This window comes from Anser cygnoides, chromosome 4, assembly GCF_040182565.1.
Source record: "Anser cygnoides isolate HZ-2024a breed goose chromosome 4, Taihu_goose_T2T_genome, whole genome shotgun sequence".
Lineage (NCBI taxonomy): Eukaryota > Metazoa > Chordata > Aves > Anseriformes > Anatidae > Anser > Anser cygnoides.
In genome coordinates, this window is record NC_089876.1 from 32130714 (window position 1) to 32145440 (window position 14727).

At 47.0% G+C, this 14727-nt stretch overlaps 1 protein-coding gene across 6 annotated transcripts in view; it reads right to left on the minus strand.

Annotated features, from left to right (window-relative positions):
* AFF1 (ALF transcription elongation factor 1) overlaps positions 1-14727 on the minus strand; it is a 77183-nt gene that overhangs the window by 37389 nt on the left and 25067 nt on the right. For all 6 annotated transcript variants that reach the window (XM_048074379.2, XM_048074382.2, XM_048074377.2 and 3 more), the window contains exons 2-3: positions 13300-13420; positions 11843-12748 (exon numbers count right to left, since the gene is read on the minus strand). In XM_048074379.2, coding sequence (XP_047930336.1) covers positions 11843-12748; positions 13300-13420 — 1027 coding nt within the window. The remainder of the gene's footprint in view (positions 1-11842; positions 12749-13299; positions 13421-14727) is intronic.

Here is a 14727-nt window from a genome sequence, read left to right on the forward strand (position 1 = left end):
ATATTCACACTTCTGAGAACCTACACATGCTTCCCAGACCTCCTCTCTCCCCCTGCCCATTCCTGCCCACTGCTGTTTGTCTTGCCGACACTCGGTGCCCACCTCACAACCCCCCAGGTATTGGCACAAGGAAGTCCCTTCCAAGGCCCTCAGGAACTGCAGCTGTGAGCAGGCTGACTTCCGATGTCAACGAGACTGTCGGCGCTGGACTGCTTTCCCTTGCATGGTGACAGTAACGCCGTGCACGCTGCCGTGTTACAGCTAGCACGATGCACTCCCAAGTCGGAGGCAATGTCGGCTTGAGACAGCATTTGACAGCAAATTCTGATCTTCACTTGAGTTCAACAAAGGCACGACAGCAGTAATGATATTTGTTAAAACCATCAAAGAAACAGGAGGTTTTAGCAGCGAGAGGTATGCCGCAGTACTCAGAGCAACTCATATCATTACTGACTGCCATCTCTCACAAGCTTTTCCCTTTCCAACCTCACTTTCCCCTTGGAAAAGGAGGAGAGCAAGAGTTCTCCTGGCAGCAGTGCCACCTGATGCCCCCAGCTGAGCAAACAAGCGGTGGATGTGGAGGCCCCAGCCCGGAAAAGCACTCCTTCCCTTTTCTGAACCAAGACCTTGGGCTCATTTGTGGGTTTGCAGCTCCCAGAACCATGCAGCAACCCGTCGGGGAGCACCAGGGCTCAGCATCAATGCTGGTGCTGCTACGTCAGCAGAGAAGCGGGTGCTTGTCAGCGCATCCGGCGTTGCCTTCCCAGGGGAAAAGGAAGCAAATGTGAGCCTTTAGAGAAGACAAGTTTCACCTCTCTCCTTATATGAGCAGAACTCTTCACTGAGAAACAGCCTAGGTGCTATTTTTAAAACTCAGGAAAAAAATTAAGAAATATTTTCAAGTGCTTCCAAACCAAGGAACTTAACCTGTGGGAAATAAATAGCAGGATATCCTTTTGCTTGTCAAGGCAACTTTCGCCATTGTTTTACAACTGACCTGAATGCAAACAGAGCATTTCTAGATTGTATGTTTTGGAGTCGAGAGAGAAGAGCGTCTTATTGTCGGTAACATTATTTGAAGTCACGTACGCTCAGATGAAAGGTCGTCTCCCTGAGATGAATATTAGACACATGTCCCAGAAAGCTCCCCAGCCTTGCAACAGAAGGCTCGAAGCCTGTCCTATGACACAACAGAGCGCACACACCGGCACCTCCATCCCCTCCTCTGCACACAGCTTTGTGCACTCAGCAGCGTGCTTGCCCAGGAGATACGGGGGTGTCCTCCCCACGTCCAGAAATACTTTCCAGGCAGGACAGGAAGCTGCTGGGTGCGCTCTGCGTCGGCAGCTTGGCGAGGCCAGAAACCGAAGCTGAGAAGACAGTAGAAAGGCAGCTGTTTGCTCCTGTCCCCTCCCATCTACTCTAGAGGGGAGAAGCAGCTTCTCTGTGTATTTGAAACACTCTGACTGCCTTGTAATAAAAACCCAACCAAGGGGAGATGGCTGCAGCATGGATCACCAAGACACCAGCCAAATTCTGCCTAAGGGAAAGTTTTTTGCATCTTTCCCTGAAGCAACTTTAGTGGACAGCAAACAATGAGACTTACTTGTAGCCCTGGAACATATTCCTCTTGAATAGACAGACATATCACATGGCACAGAACATATTCCTTCCGCATGTCCAGCCAATGGAGCACAGCTGAGGACTGACAAGCTACAGGAGAACCTTTAGCACAGTGCTTCCTTCAAGTGAAAACATTCAAGCTGCAAATACACACCCTTCCACCTTGAACAAACAGATGGCATCCAACCCAGTCTGAATTACAGTGTAGTCTGAACTGCAAGGAGCGGACAGGCTAGCAAAAGAAACCAAAAGATGCCTTTTAAAAGGAGGTGAAGGCTGGAAGTCTTCAAATTTGACTCAACTTTGTCTCCTGCTAAGTCAGTTTGCCCCGTTTTCCAAACCCCATAGCATTCTTCATAAACCACTGCCATTCAAAATGCAATGTGCTGAAGGCACATCATAAAAATCTGGGGTTATTACGCAAGGGAAAAAAATGCTCTTCAAGTAGCGAGCATCTTGAACTATACGCTTTGAAAGAAATATATGCTACAGTGCTAATACGGCATCATTCCACACATTGTTTATTTTACAATAGACTCTTAAAATGTGCAGCCACCAAGCCAGTGTTTTCATGTTAGGGACACAGAAAATACTTGTAAATATATACAGCCATCAGCCTTAAAAATCAGGAATTGCTCCTTTTTTTTTTTTTGTTTGTTTATCGAAGTCAATATGCATTAAAACAAATATTTGAGTTTAGGTTCTCATTCAAGAGGGAAGCTCTCTTGTAGAAACCCTGCTGATACAGACACCCAGTTCTCTAAACGTCTCTCAAGGTGAGGGAACAGCATTGCCATGTTGTCCTTATTCATTCTAAATTTAAGCAGCCAAAGAGAAAGAATGATCCTCTGAAAACGTGAAATACCCACCAGAGTTTTAGAAAAACTGAATGCTGACCATATTTCTCTTCTGACTTAACGAAGCTTAACAAGCAAGTCAAGAACATATTTCTGGCTGTGGCAATATCTGAGCTACTCAGCATTTATGAGAGCGAAGTGCGCATCTGGACCAGACACCCAGACCCAAATATCTGCAAGTGCTGCGAGTGGACGCTTAGCTGAAGTTTCACCATTTGCTAATTCTGCAGCTGACCAACAGGTTAACAATCAGTCCCTGCACCCAGAGCTATTGGTCTCCCTTTCCTTAGCGGCCAAGGCAAACATCAGGCTGGCTCTTCCCTCCCGTGATTCAAGAAGAGCTCCATGTTAGGAACTGGCAGAAAGGCCAAGGGATTAATAGATACAGGAGCCTGGAGAAGCAAGCCTCACAAAAAGTGGCAATGCCTTCTGCTAAGCCAAGCTGGCCGTGGGGCAGGAGACGCCTCCTTTGCAGCATCAAGCCCTTCTCGGGTCTGAAGCACAAGGCGGCTGCAGCTTGTCTTCTGTGTGGCTGGGGACGTGCAAAGGCGGCCGGGCTGAGGGCAGAGCCTGGTTGGGAAACCCAGCTGGACCTTTTGCTCGGAGCGGGACGGAGACATCATCTCATCGGGCAGTATCTGCAACACTTGGCCGCAGACAAAAAGAGCACGCTGATGTCTGATGATATTCATAAATGTCTGACCAAATGCACAGGAAAAATGGAAACCTGCTAATGCGGTATAGAAAGTGAAATTAGTATGCTGAAAAGCAGAAGATGGAAAAGGCAGGAACATCACCTTTTCCAACTGGGAGTTAAAATATTCTGCTGCGAAAAACAATAAGATACAACTTAATTGTCCAAGTATCATCATTAAGATGATGAAAACTAGCAGCTAAAGCTTGGGAAGGAGGGAAGGAAATACTAAAGATGATTCAGGCAGCGACATCATTAGACATCAGTCAAAATGAACCATGAGACCTGAAACTTTGAAGTGCAGCAGAACCCCCCACAGAGGCAAAAAAGAGAGGCACAACCGACAGCAGACGGACTGTGCTGAGCACGACGTCAGGGCGAGAACAGCAGTGCTTTCTGAATGTTCCTTCCAAACCAACACACCGGTGGAGCCAGGGGACAGCCAGGAGGAGCGCAGCCCCTGCTGCCTGCCTTCCCAGTACCACTTGGCCAGGCAGGGGAAGAGCCACACGCAAGGTTTTACAGCTGGTCACGGCTAAGAGCCCCTCTGCCCTTCCTTTGGGGGCTCCAGAAGCTGCTGCCATCCCTGCTGCCACCAGCCCGCCCCGAGGTCCCTGTGGCCAGCGCCGGGCGGCGCGTGGTGCGCTTACCTCTGTGAACATCTCGTAGGGCCTTCCTGCATGGCAAGGGAGATGTCCTGTCTTCGTGCATCCCCTTGCTGGCCCTAATCGGTGCCAACAGGTTACGGTGCCTTTTGTGCTGGTGGCGGCCCTGGCAGGAAAGAACTTTTCTTCTCTTCCCTCGCGCCGAGCCACAAGAAGCCACGAGCGCTCCCAGGCATAACTCCCTTGGCTCCTCTCCGAAAAACGCTCTCTCAAGCACACGGTTGCTTAGCAATACTCGCCTTCCCCCTGTACGGTTCAAATTGGCAACATCTGTCCCTTCGGCACTTTCCACTCGCGCAAGAAATGGTGCGGAGAGTTTTAAAATCTACAGGCAGGTTGGCCGAAGAGGTTTTGTGTGAGCTGCTACAGCTGCTTGGGCGCCGTTTTGCTGGTTTATTTCCAGCCTGGATAAAACGTGCTGCTTCTTCCAAAGAAGAGGCACACAAGGGAAAAAATGTCTTTTGCATCCGGTGGGACTCACCTATTAAATCAAATACAACAAGTAGCTTTTGCTGTTTATATAATTACTTCTGCATGCTTTGGCTTGGTTTAAAAACAAAACAAAAAAACAGAACACCACACCATGTGGATCCCTGTCCACTGGGATCGGGCTCAATTCCTCCTAAGGACGTGCACATGCATCAGGAGAGAGAAAACAAGGGAATCCAGGAGTTGTTTGGGTACTCAGAGGCACAAAAGCTGTGTGCAGCCCTGACTCTGTGCCCAGACGCTCTCTGTCCCTCTGCTCGCCTCTCCTGAAGCTGCCCGAGGAGCGCAGGGCAGGATCCATGCCTGTGGATGGACCTGCAACAGAGCTGGGGAGCTCAACCACAGGAGGGGATAAAAACAACAAAAGCAGTGCAAGATCAGAAAGGGATCCACCCGCTTTCATCTCCGAGAGCCTCAGAGGGCCACGGGGAAGACCCAGGTGAAAGGCTCCTTGTTCAAGGGTTGATGCTCACCCCTCGTGACGCTAGCGGTGACTGGATGAGACTGAAAAACCTGTGCCACAAATGCACCCCTTGCACCTCCCTGGCATGCATTGGGAAGAAAGTGGGTAGGGCAGAAAACAGTGAAGACAGTGAAGAAACCCAGTGCAAGCTTGGTGAGGCACGGGGGAGAGAAGGAAGAGAGCAGAAGGCAGTCTGACATACCCAACCAGCTGCTCATCCTTTTTTTGCCTCTTCCATCTTGCTTTAGCAGAGAGTAACATGCTGCCACTGCAAGGATCCACTGAAGCGTGAAGTTTTCCCTAAGGGTTTCTGAAATATGCCCCAACCACAGCAGCCTGGGTTGCAGAGGATGGATGAAATCAGCCGTGTCCAAGACAGAAAAAAATCTTTCTCCAACCCCGAAAGAATTATTAAATAAATCACAAATTAAAGACACCTTGGCCATAGCTCACATTTAAACATCTTTTAGGTCAGAAACAAGCCAGCTCTCAGCTTTTCATTTTAACAAGCTTACCACCCCAGGCTGAAAGAGCAAGAAAATCATCTGCCAGTGGCTGCCTAACACAGAGCGCACCACGGATGGTCTACGCAGTGGGATTTTTTTTTTTTCTTCCAAGAAGCGCATTTAGAATGAATCAACACTTTTTGTACCCCCCGCCATCAGAGGCCTTACAAAACTGCAGGATGATGGAGGCTGGGCGCCAGGCAGACCAACAGCTGAGGCCAGCACCGTCACTCCTCCTCCGAGGCAGATCTCTGCCCTGCTTGGGAAGCCAGCTGCTGGTGGCTGCCTTCGGTTTGCAGCCCATCGGCACGCACACCGCCTGCCACCGGCGCTGGCTTGCAAGTTACCTGGTTGGAAGGCTTGGCTGCCATCCGCTGTCAGCCCTCCTCAGGCTTTGTGCATCACCTTTTTTTTTTAAAAAAAATAATTATTTTTTATTACTCAGAACATCGGGCAGTCACAATCACAGTAGCAGCTCTTGCTCTGCTTACCAAAGCGTGTTAGTAGCGTGCTTTGAGGAAAGACTTCTCAATTCCCTTTTGATACCACCTTCTCGGCACTACATCCGAATGTTTCCTTACTCATGTACTCACTTTCTGAAAAGCTGCGTGCATTAGTACACATGGTACAGATGAAGGTTTGGAGAATTTCTCTTAACCACAATTGCAGGATATGCATTTTACTGCTTAATGCACAGCCGTTGACTTAAAACGGGTTATCACAGAAAAAAAGCAGCTATTCAGATACACAGCATTTAACAAGCACTAATTTTGTGCTGCACAACAATGGTAATTAAAAACGGAAATGCTCTCAAGTTCTTCCTAAGTTCAGCTTGGCTCCTGACTTGGCAAACCACAGAGGACCATGGGTTTCCAGTTGTTTTTACTTTTTCCTCCCTTTTTTAAGCAGCTCTCTTTTATGCAAGGCAAAGGTCTACATGCTATGTTGGAGTCACAGCTGATTCCAGCCAGGATGGCTGACCACAAGCCCTTCACAGGCAGATCAACAGACTGGCAAACCTCAACCCCCCCAACATGGTGGCGATGAATACACTGTGGTAGCTCGCTTAAGCACAAGTTTGTCACAGCCCGGACGAGGCACTGAATTCTGAGTCACCTGGAAAGATGCAAGGCAGCTCACGACTCAGTCTCTTGTTGCTTTGTGAAGCAATGGATTTAGCAACTGAATTTGGACAAACCTGGTGCTCTGAGACACTCTGGAGAGAAGCCAGCTCTTTGCCTTATGCCAGGCACGGTCCACCCATACCTGCTGGGAGAAGCTGGTAAGGACTGAGCCACTCTAAGAAACACCGAGTGTTTCTGAAGGCATCCCCTCCTCCTTCCCCTTCTCACCATACTCCAGGCAGATGCAGCACCCCCACTCCTTTCCTCATGATACCCCCTTGCTGGCCTTCCAAACAGCAGGAGCACAAACCACCCGCCGCTGTTGACAGCTGAATGCAGCACTATGGACATTTAACCTTTTTTTTTTTTTTTTTTGGAGGGAAAGCGAGCGCAATTCCCCTGATATTTGGTATTCTGCGTAAGAGCCAAGGCCAGATCTTGGATCCAAGCGAACAAGCAAGGATCTCCAATCTGAAGAGCCTTGCAGCTGAGAACTGGGAGCTGAATGTGACCGGAGTGCACCTTCACCAAGCGTAAGAGGAAGATGAACGAGCACTGCTAATTTATGACCTCTGCAGTCTGACACACGAGCTTTGAACATCAGCGTCTGGTTCAGCTGCAGTAACAATACAAGACGTCCTTTTGGCTTCTGAACCAAACACCTGCCTCCTTGCCCCGCATAACCTCACCCTCCAGCTCTTCCAGAGCATTCTTTGTTCCCAGGACTTTCAGTAAACATTAAAAAAACCAGCAGTAACAACTGTCATTAATGTTTGATCTGCCTGTTTTGCAGTCATGCACCAACAAAAAGACAAATTTACACAATCCTGGCGAAGCAAGGAAATCCATCTCAAGCCACATACGACACTTCTGACCACGAAGAGGGCAGCAGGGGAGACACGTAACTAAACTAACAACCTGTGGCTTCTCTCCTGGTGCGAAGCAAAAAACAGACACACAAAAACAAGGAGAGTCAAAAAAGGAAATCAATCTCCCCCCCATTTAATAAATGTTAAGTAAATACAAGGTTGGTGAAAAGAAGAGAATAGCACCTTAATCCAGGATTAAAACAATACATTTATTTCTAGTTTACAGGGCTCAACTGTCTGGCCACTTCTGTCAGTGGAAGAGTTTAGTTGCCATGGAAAGAAGTCACTGAAAACCTAAAATGGACTTTTTATTCATCATCTAAATGTCTCGCTAGGTATTTAGTCACTCCTATATGCTATACCACGATCACATTTTAACTGGTGACCCTTCAAAGATGTGTACTGAGGTGAACAGGGCTCAACGACAGCAATCCCACTGTGAAAGCTGAGATCTTTTTGTATATCCTGTGCCTCAAGGATAATGAAGTACTACCAGAAAGACTTAATATACCTTTATGTGTTTTTTATTTTAAACATTGTTTGTTTGTTTGTTAAACTAGTTGCTTCCCAATTTACTTCCCAGTTTGTAGGTGAAAGAGGTGGGTCCCGTGACGCTTCATCGCATGTGATAAAGCAGCTACCTACTAACATTAATAAAACTGCGAGGAAAACAAAGCCAAATCTCTTTAGACAACGTGCCCTTAATAAAGCTTTAGGATTTATAAACACTCTTTCTCAAACCAGCCTCACTGATTCTGGGCCCTGCTGTCAAGCCAATTCCCTTCCAGGCATCTCCGTCTTTGCAAATGGAGGTAGTAGGAGCGTTTCTGGTAGTGCTGCAGCTCTCCTGAAGAGATGGAAAGAGAGACTGGCTTTAAAAGCATATTTGTTTAAGAGCTGTGAAGAGGTAAAACTTGGCACATTTAGAGAACGCATATGTTTAAGCTTCACGCATGTTTTTTTTTTTATTTTTATTTTTTTAAGTCTTCTCAATAAATTTGGACAGCTGCCTTGAAGAGAAGGGGATAAAGTATGAAAGCAAAGTTTTTTTATTTGGAAGAGATGGGAAAGGCTGTTCAGCTTCTGTATATGAATGCAAAGTGAGTCACCACAGTTATCTGCTGTGGATTCATTCACTTGACAGCGAATCTGCTCGTCTATTCAGACTGGAAGGTTTAACTCCTCACTGTTGCCATGAGCAGAAGCTGTCGATAATGAATTCACAGCTGCAGGTGACACGCCTTCAAAATTCAACTAACCTCAAACCATGTGGTCAAAGAAATGGCTTTCCTAAATGATGTTGGGAGATCACGGGAAAAACTGTACTTTGCATGTGGCTGTTCAGCACAATTGGGGCTGAAGGGGATAAATAAGTGTAAAACCAGGCTTTGAGTTGCTGGGAGGGAGGGGGAAGAACTGCAGCGTTTCTGCTAGCCCAGACCCACTCGCTGCCACACTTCACCAAAATCATACAATGGTCAACCTGTGGTTGAAGGATCCCCTGATTTGCCTTCCCAAGATCCTACCTGCCCATAAGACGCCTTGCTGTTCCCAGGAAGCCAGCCAGACCACCCCTCTCCCCAAGCCACTTATCTCATACTGCACATCCAGCACATGGACTTGTCCAGCTGTGCCATAGTACCCTTTTCCCTCTTCACTCTCCAGGCTTTACACTGAAATACTGTGTCATTAATGACAAAAAAAAAATACAAAAAAAAACCACAAATAAGTAAATACCATAATGACAAAGCTCAAAACAGGCAGAAAATGAAGTCACAGATTTTCTACTAGAGCTTCTTATAGCCATTATTCCAAATGTCCTTGCACAGAAAACGGTCAACAGAGGTCACAGCCTACCCCATGGGAGGGTTATTCAACACATTTACTCAAGGGGTCATCTATCAACTTCTAAGTTGTCCAACCATATAAATAAAATCAGGGTTTTGGCTTGTGCAGAATCATTTTCTACATTAGCTTTGATTCCCTTTTTACTATATTCTTACTCTGCCACAGATGTAACAGCACTCCCACACCAGCACTGCTACTGCACAGCTCTGGCAGCTGTAGGATTTTGGATAGGCATTTAGAACCAAAGTCATGTGCTTAATGGAAAGTGAGCAGAGAAGTTTCATTCAGTAGACAGCATCGTGGCTAACAGTGCCCTATCTGAGCTCAGATTCAAACAGACACATACGCACACATGATAATACAAAGCATGGGGATGTGAAAAAAGATAAGATGAAAACAGTAATGGAACCAGAGCTGGGACAGAACAGGGAAGTCTCATTTCTGACAAGTAAGCACTCTTTCTCAACGGAAAAGACAACACCAAGACAAAATTCAGGCTTTACAAAGACAGTTTTAAAACCAGAAATGCCCTTTATCTTTGGGGTAATGGGTAATGAAGAATGGGTAGTGAAGAAGTTAAGACCCCGTGCGTTGCTTTATTCCTCCCTCAGGAGCAAAATATCTGGTCGAGCAAATAATGAAATCCAGACCTCACTGCTCTTTCCTTTTTGAGTTATGATGTGCAATGCTGAATCTACTTGGAAGCAAACACTGTCTCTCAGCATGAAACTATTTTCACAACTTCTTGACAATGTCATTTTGCCAGCTTCCTCTCATTTTCCACAAGAAATTGCCTACAGCTACTTGCAGCTGATGAAAACATCCTACAACACTCTTTTCCATGAAAAGCAGACCACACCCGTCCTATCCCTTTTTATTACAAATGCAAAATACAACTTGAAAAGCATCTCTGCAGGTCTCCTCACCCAAATGCCTTGAGGTCAGCACTGTGGGTTCCTACATGCTATAACACACAGGATGAGCATAAGGACAGGCATGGTAAAGCTTCCCAAAACACGTGCAACAATATTGCTCCTACTCTCAAAGTGCTGCATCAGGGCGGGCTGCAAGCCACTTGATCCTACAGCGCGTCTCAGAACCCCAAGACTTGTCCGCCACCACATGTGACAAATCAGATAGGTGACCTTGGGGTAGGCACAAACAGATGGAGTACAACGAGGGATCTTGCTGTCTCTAAACAATTACAAAGGAAAGGGGAAGCATCCCCTGGTTAAGAAGCGACTAATTCCAGCCACTCCTTCCCTTAAAGTCTCCCCATAGGCTCATAAACAACATACCCCAGTGACTTCACGGCAGGGTCCAAACATAGGTGCGAGATGCCTTCTAACGCTGTCAGAAAAGCCGTCCAAACCACTCTGACAGCTGCTCTGGGCTTTTTCTCTGAAGCCAAAGCTAGAACAGACTAGTCTAATCCTGTTCAAGTGTGCCAGTCTCTACCACACAGTGCATATAATCTCTAAACAACTGAACTTGCAGAGAAAGCTACACAAAACATCTGTATCCTCAGAAGATGTTTTCCCTTGCTGGCACGAGTGGCAGCGTTCTTCTGAATCACACACTCCATGCCCAACCTTGCTGCAACCTATTGCAATGTCTCAGCCTGGAAAACAGCAATTCATGACAATGACTGCAAGGGGAGAGTACACGATGAAACGACATCTCAAGATTGAAATCTAACTGCAGATCTTCCAAGCCATAAACATGACCAATTTTAAAACGGGGCGCAGATGAAGAAGCATTTGGCTCTCAGGAAAATAACAAGTACTAGGAAGGAGCTGTTCTTGGATGCGCAGGAATAACTGCACATTTACATGCAGCAGATCTGCCATCTTTCCTCTGCAAAAACCGCAGCTTCCCATCCTACGCCTGTTGGGACATCCCACTTCCTCTCACTCCTCGGGAGAGAAAGAACAAGAGCTAGAACAAAGGTATGCTCAAACGCGCAGGCCAGGCCGCTCTGTGCTGGTAAGAATGAGCAAAAAGCAGACTTGTTTTCATTTTTCTCCTGGTTGGGACAAGGAAGAGGGCACCTCCTTTGCTTGTATGCCAAATATTACAGAACTTCTGGGATCCTATCACTGAGACTTCCTCCTCTGTGCTAAGATTTACTTAAACCTTCAAAACATGCTCAAAAGGGATGTGAAGAAGGAGAAGACAGAACGGTGATATGTTTCCTGAGGATGCTAGGCTAAATTCTTCTGGCAGAAATCTACATCATGTTTTTTCTTCATCACATTCTTGCCTGACGCACTATGGTGAGATCTTGCAGACTGACTTTGGTGAATTCTGGGGTGCTCAGAGTCACTTACCACAGCGCCCCAGAAACTTGAGCCTATGGGGTGACCGTAGAAATCACTGGACGATCAGCTGTCCCAATATTCAGCCAGTATTTGGGGCCTCTACCCACCAGCACGGAGATACAGAGATAGAAAACAGCCTCTCTAACCACAAAACCTGTCGCAGCCTCATCAAAATCACCATGAGCACTGCAGTTTCACCACTCAAAGAGGTATCTCACCCAGGTCAGCTGAAGCCAACCTCAAAATGCACCTTCTAGACATTGTAATGTGCACAGCCGTCAGCGCTGCCAGCAGTCAACAGAACAGCCAACTGGTCTTCAGTGACCTGCTCTCCCACAGCTCAACGTACCCTGCCAGCCAAGCCCCCCGACCACTGCACTCACCTCAATGGGCTCAGAAGGGATTTTCAGCTTGGATAACTTGGCTTTGGCATTCACCTTCAAATCTGAGATTTTCTCATACGGTTCTGTATGGTACTCCTCTGGGAGAGGTTTGAGCTCCGGGGATTCTACCGGTGCCTGATCTTGGCCATCCATTGGCCTGACATAGGCAGTTGGTTTCTGCTGCATTGCACTGGTTTTTGATGGCAAAGGTGGGGGAAAGGTCTGCGAGGAAGGTTGAGTGGTGCCAGCCAAGTTAATGGCTGAGCTGTCCCGACTTTCATTCTCCTGTGAGCCTGCCACTAGGTCCTGAGGTGATTTTGTTTGAGTGTAGGTCGGCCCATGACTTTTGCTGCTGTTCTGTGACCTGGAATTATGCTGGCTGGAATGTAGAGGTGACAGGGGTGCCACTGGAGTAGACAAAGATGACAGCAATGGAGAAAGCTCCAGAAGGGAGGCCTGAAGTTCATTAGCACGACCCTCACCAACAGCGCGCCTCTCGGTTCTCTTGTGGCGAGAACCTGTGTGACTTTCCTGCCCACCACGACTGTGTTCTTGACCTTGGCTCCGGCTGCTGGACAAGCTGTGACTCTTGGCATGCAAACCTGAAGCCGGTTCTGTTCTTGATTGTGCCTTTTGGTAGTGAATGGAGTGGCTTGGAGGGGGAGGAGCTACAACCGGAGGTCCCATGTGTGGATGGCGGCTTGCATGGTGGAATGAAGATGGTGTATGGCTGGTCTTTTCAGGGAAGAACGGGCGATCGGGCTTTCCTTGAGGGATCAGAGGAGCGATGCTTTTTGGTATCCCTATGAGATTCTGATGGCACCTGGCGCTGATAAGCTCCTTGACCTCCTCGTAATTGCCCAGCATGTTCTGAATACGGCTTGACAACTCATCCTCTTTATTAGTCTGAAACAGAAGATCAGAAAGTGGGAAATTTAAAAAGCACAGAAAAAAATAACCCCAGAGATCCAGCTCAAGAAGAGACACCCTTCAGGATCTTATTTTAATCGCCACGCATCACCACAACTTCAGTTAGGCAAGCTCATTTTGTTTCTGCAGGCAGTCTCTCCAAAGAGAATAAGACCGCTCCTAGCAGCATGAGTTCTTCGTTACAAATGCTGCAGGCCCAACTGCAGGTCTGCGAACATCAGACCACTTCGTTTCAACCATAGCTGCAGACAGATGTGTGGCCAAGCTACATGTGAGCACTCTGCCACAAACTTCCAGACTACAGGAGGCCCCCAAATGAACCTGCCCACCCCAAAGGCCATACTGTACACTGCCACCTGCAGAGCTTTATGAACATACACTGCTGATTTAAGTGAAGCAGATGGGACGTTGTTAGATTTGTTAATATCGTACTCAAGCCAACTATACTTTGCGCAGAGGCCATGGCTCTGCTCTTCTGCCCCAACCCTCTTTTCTCTTCGCCCTCCACCACACAGCCCTACCGTTACCTTGTAGGGCTCGGCAAAGAGTGGGGTGTTCTCACTGAACTTGTCTCTCTCCTGCAGCGCCTCCTGATTCCGCCTCTCTCTCTCTCGAATACGCAGCAGGTTTCTGTCCTCATTGTACAAGCTTCAGGAAAGAGAGAATAAAGGATGGTTAACATTTCATGAGCAGCACTATCAACAGACATCTTTGTGCAGAACCCTTGGTTTTCAGACAACTGTATCCATCCAGCACAGCAGCCATTCTGAAATGCACAGGGTGCTTACTGACGACAAATTGTTCGCATCAGGTATTTGCCATCTGACATCGTAAGGTAACGTACCGCATCCAGCGTGTACCCTTCTCAGTCATTGCTACCGCTGATACCTTATATCAAGAAGGACGGGGAAGGAGGAAAATATTCATCCATTTAATGGTGAAAAATGACTTGAGAAGTACTCCATAGTTCCACTCCAGTTCTTCTCTTGGGGAAAACGAAGTTTCAGAGTTTGAACTTTGCTGACTTCAGAAACAAGCCTGTTCCTCTTTACTTTAAATGGACATTTGGAAAGCAGCTTACTTGGGAAACCATTTAGTCGCATTTAAAGCCATCACATAGCCATATTTAAAGAGAAGGTCTCAGGAATTTGGAAAATACCAGGCAAAAACCCTTCCTGAACCACAAACGCACAGTCCTCACTCCATCAGCCCTACATCAAAACAGCAATAAAGCTGTCTCATATGCACAGCGGGACGACTTCATGGAAAACCAGACACTGTAAGCTAATGCTCCTCTGTGAAATATTACTGCAAAACAAGGAAATCCATTGCTCAGATATTTCTGGACATTTAGAAAGAAAAAGCATGCCCGTGTAGTGTGCGGACGCAGGTATTTCAGCCCTCCTTCACCACTGTGCAGCCTACTGCATGCATGCAGATCCTCTGCTACTTTTAGGTTGGCTCTGAAGCATCCCAGTGTGGAAGGGAAGAGCCACGTCTCGCCCCCGAGCAATGCCTTCTCAGCTATCACACACACACAACCACCTACTGAAGGTTTAACTTGCCCTAGAGGAGCAGAGGTTCTGCTCCAAGAGTTAGCCAAGAGGTCTGACAACTGCACAGGGGTATTCCTGACTCCATGCAAATCTGCAAAAGGATGCAGCCTGGTGGCAAATTTCCATACATGGAACTGCAGCAAGGATGTACTTGTGCCACTAAGGCAGAAAAGCATATTCAGGGGTCAGACGACACGCATTTAAAATAGTTTCCAATTTTTGCTAGTGCTGAATGGTTTCCAAACATAGCAAACCAGAAGTTTCCATGTACTATGCTTCCAATTACTAGGTAACCCACTTCTGAAAACAATGCAAGAAATTAAAATAATAAAAAGGAACCACAGATCACTGATTTGGTAAATATACTCAACCCTTCTGTTAAAAACAATATGCAAGAGA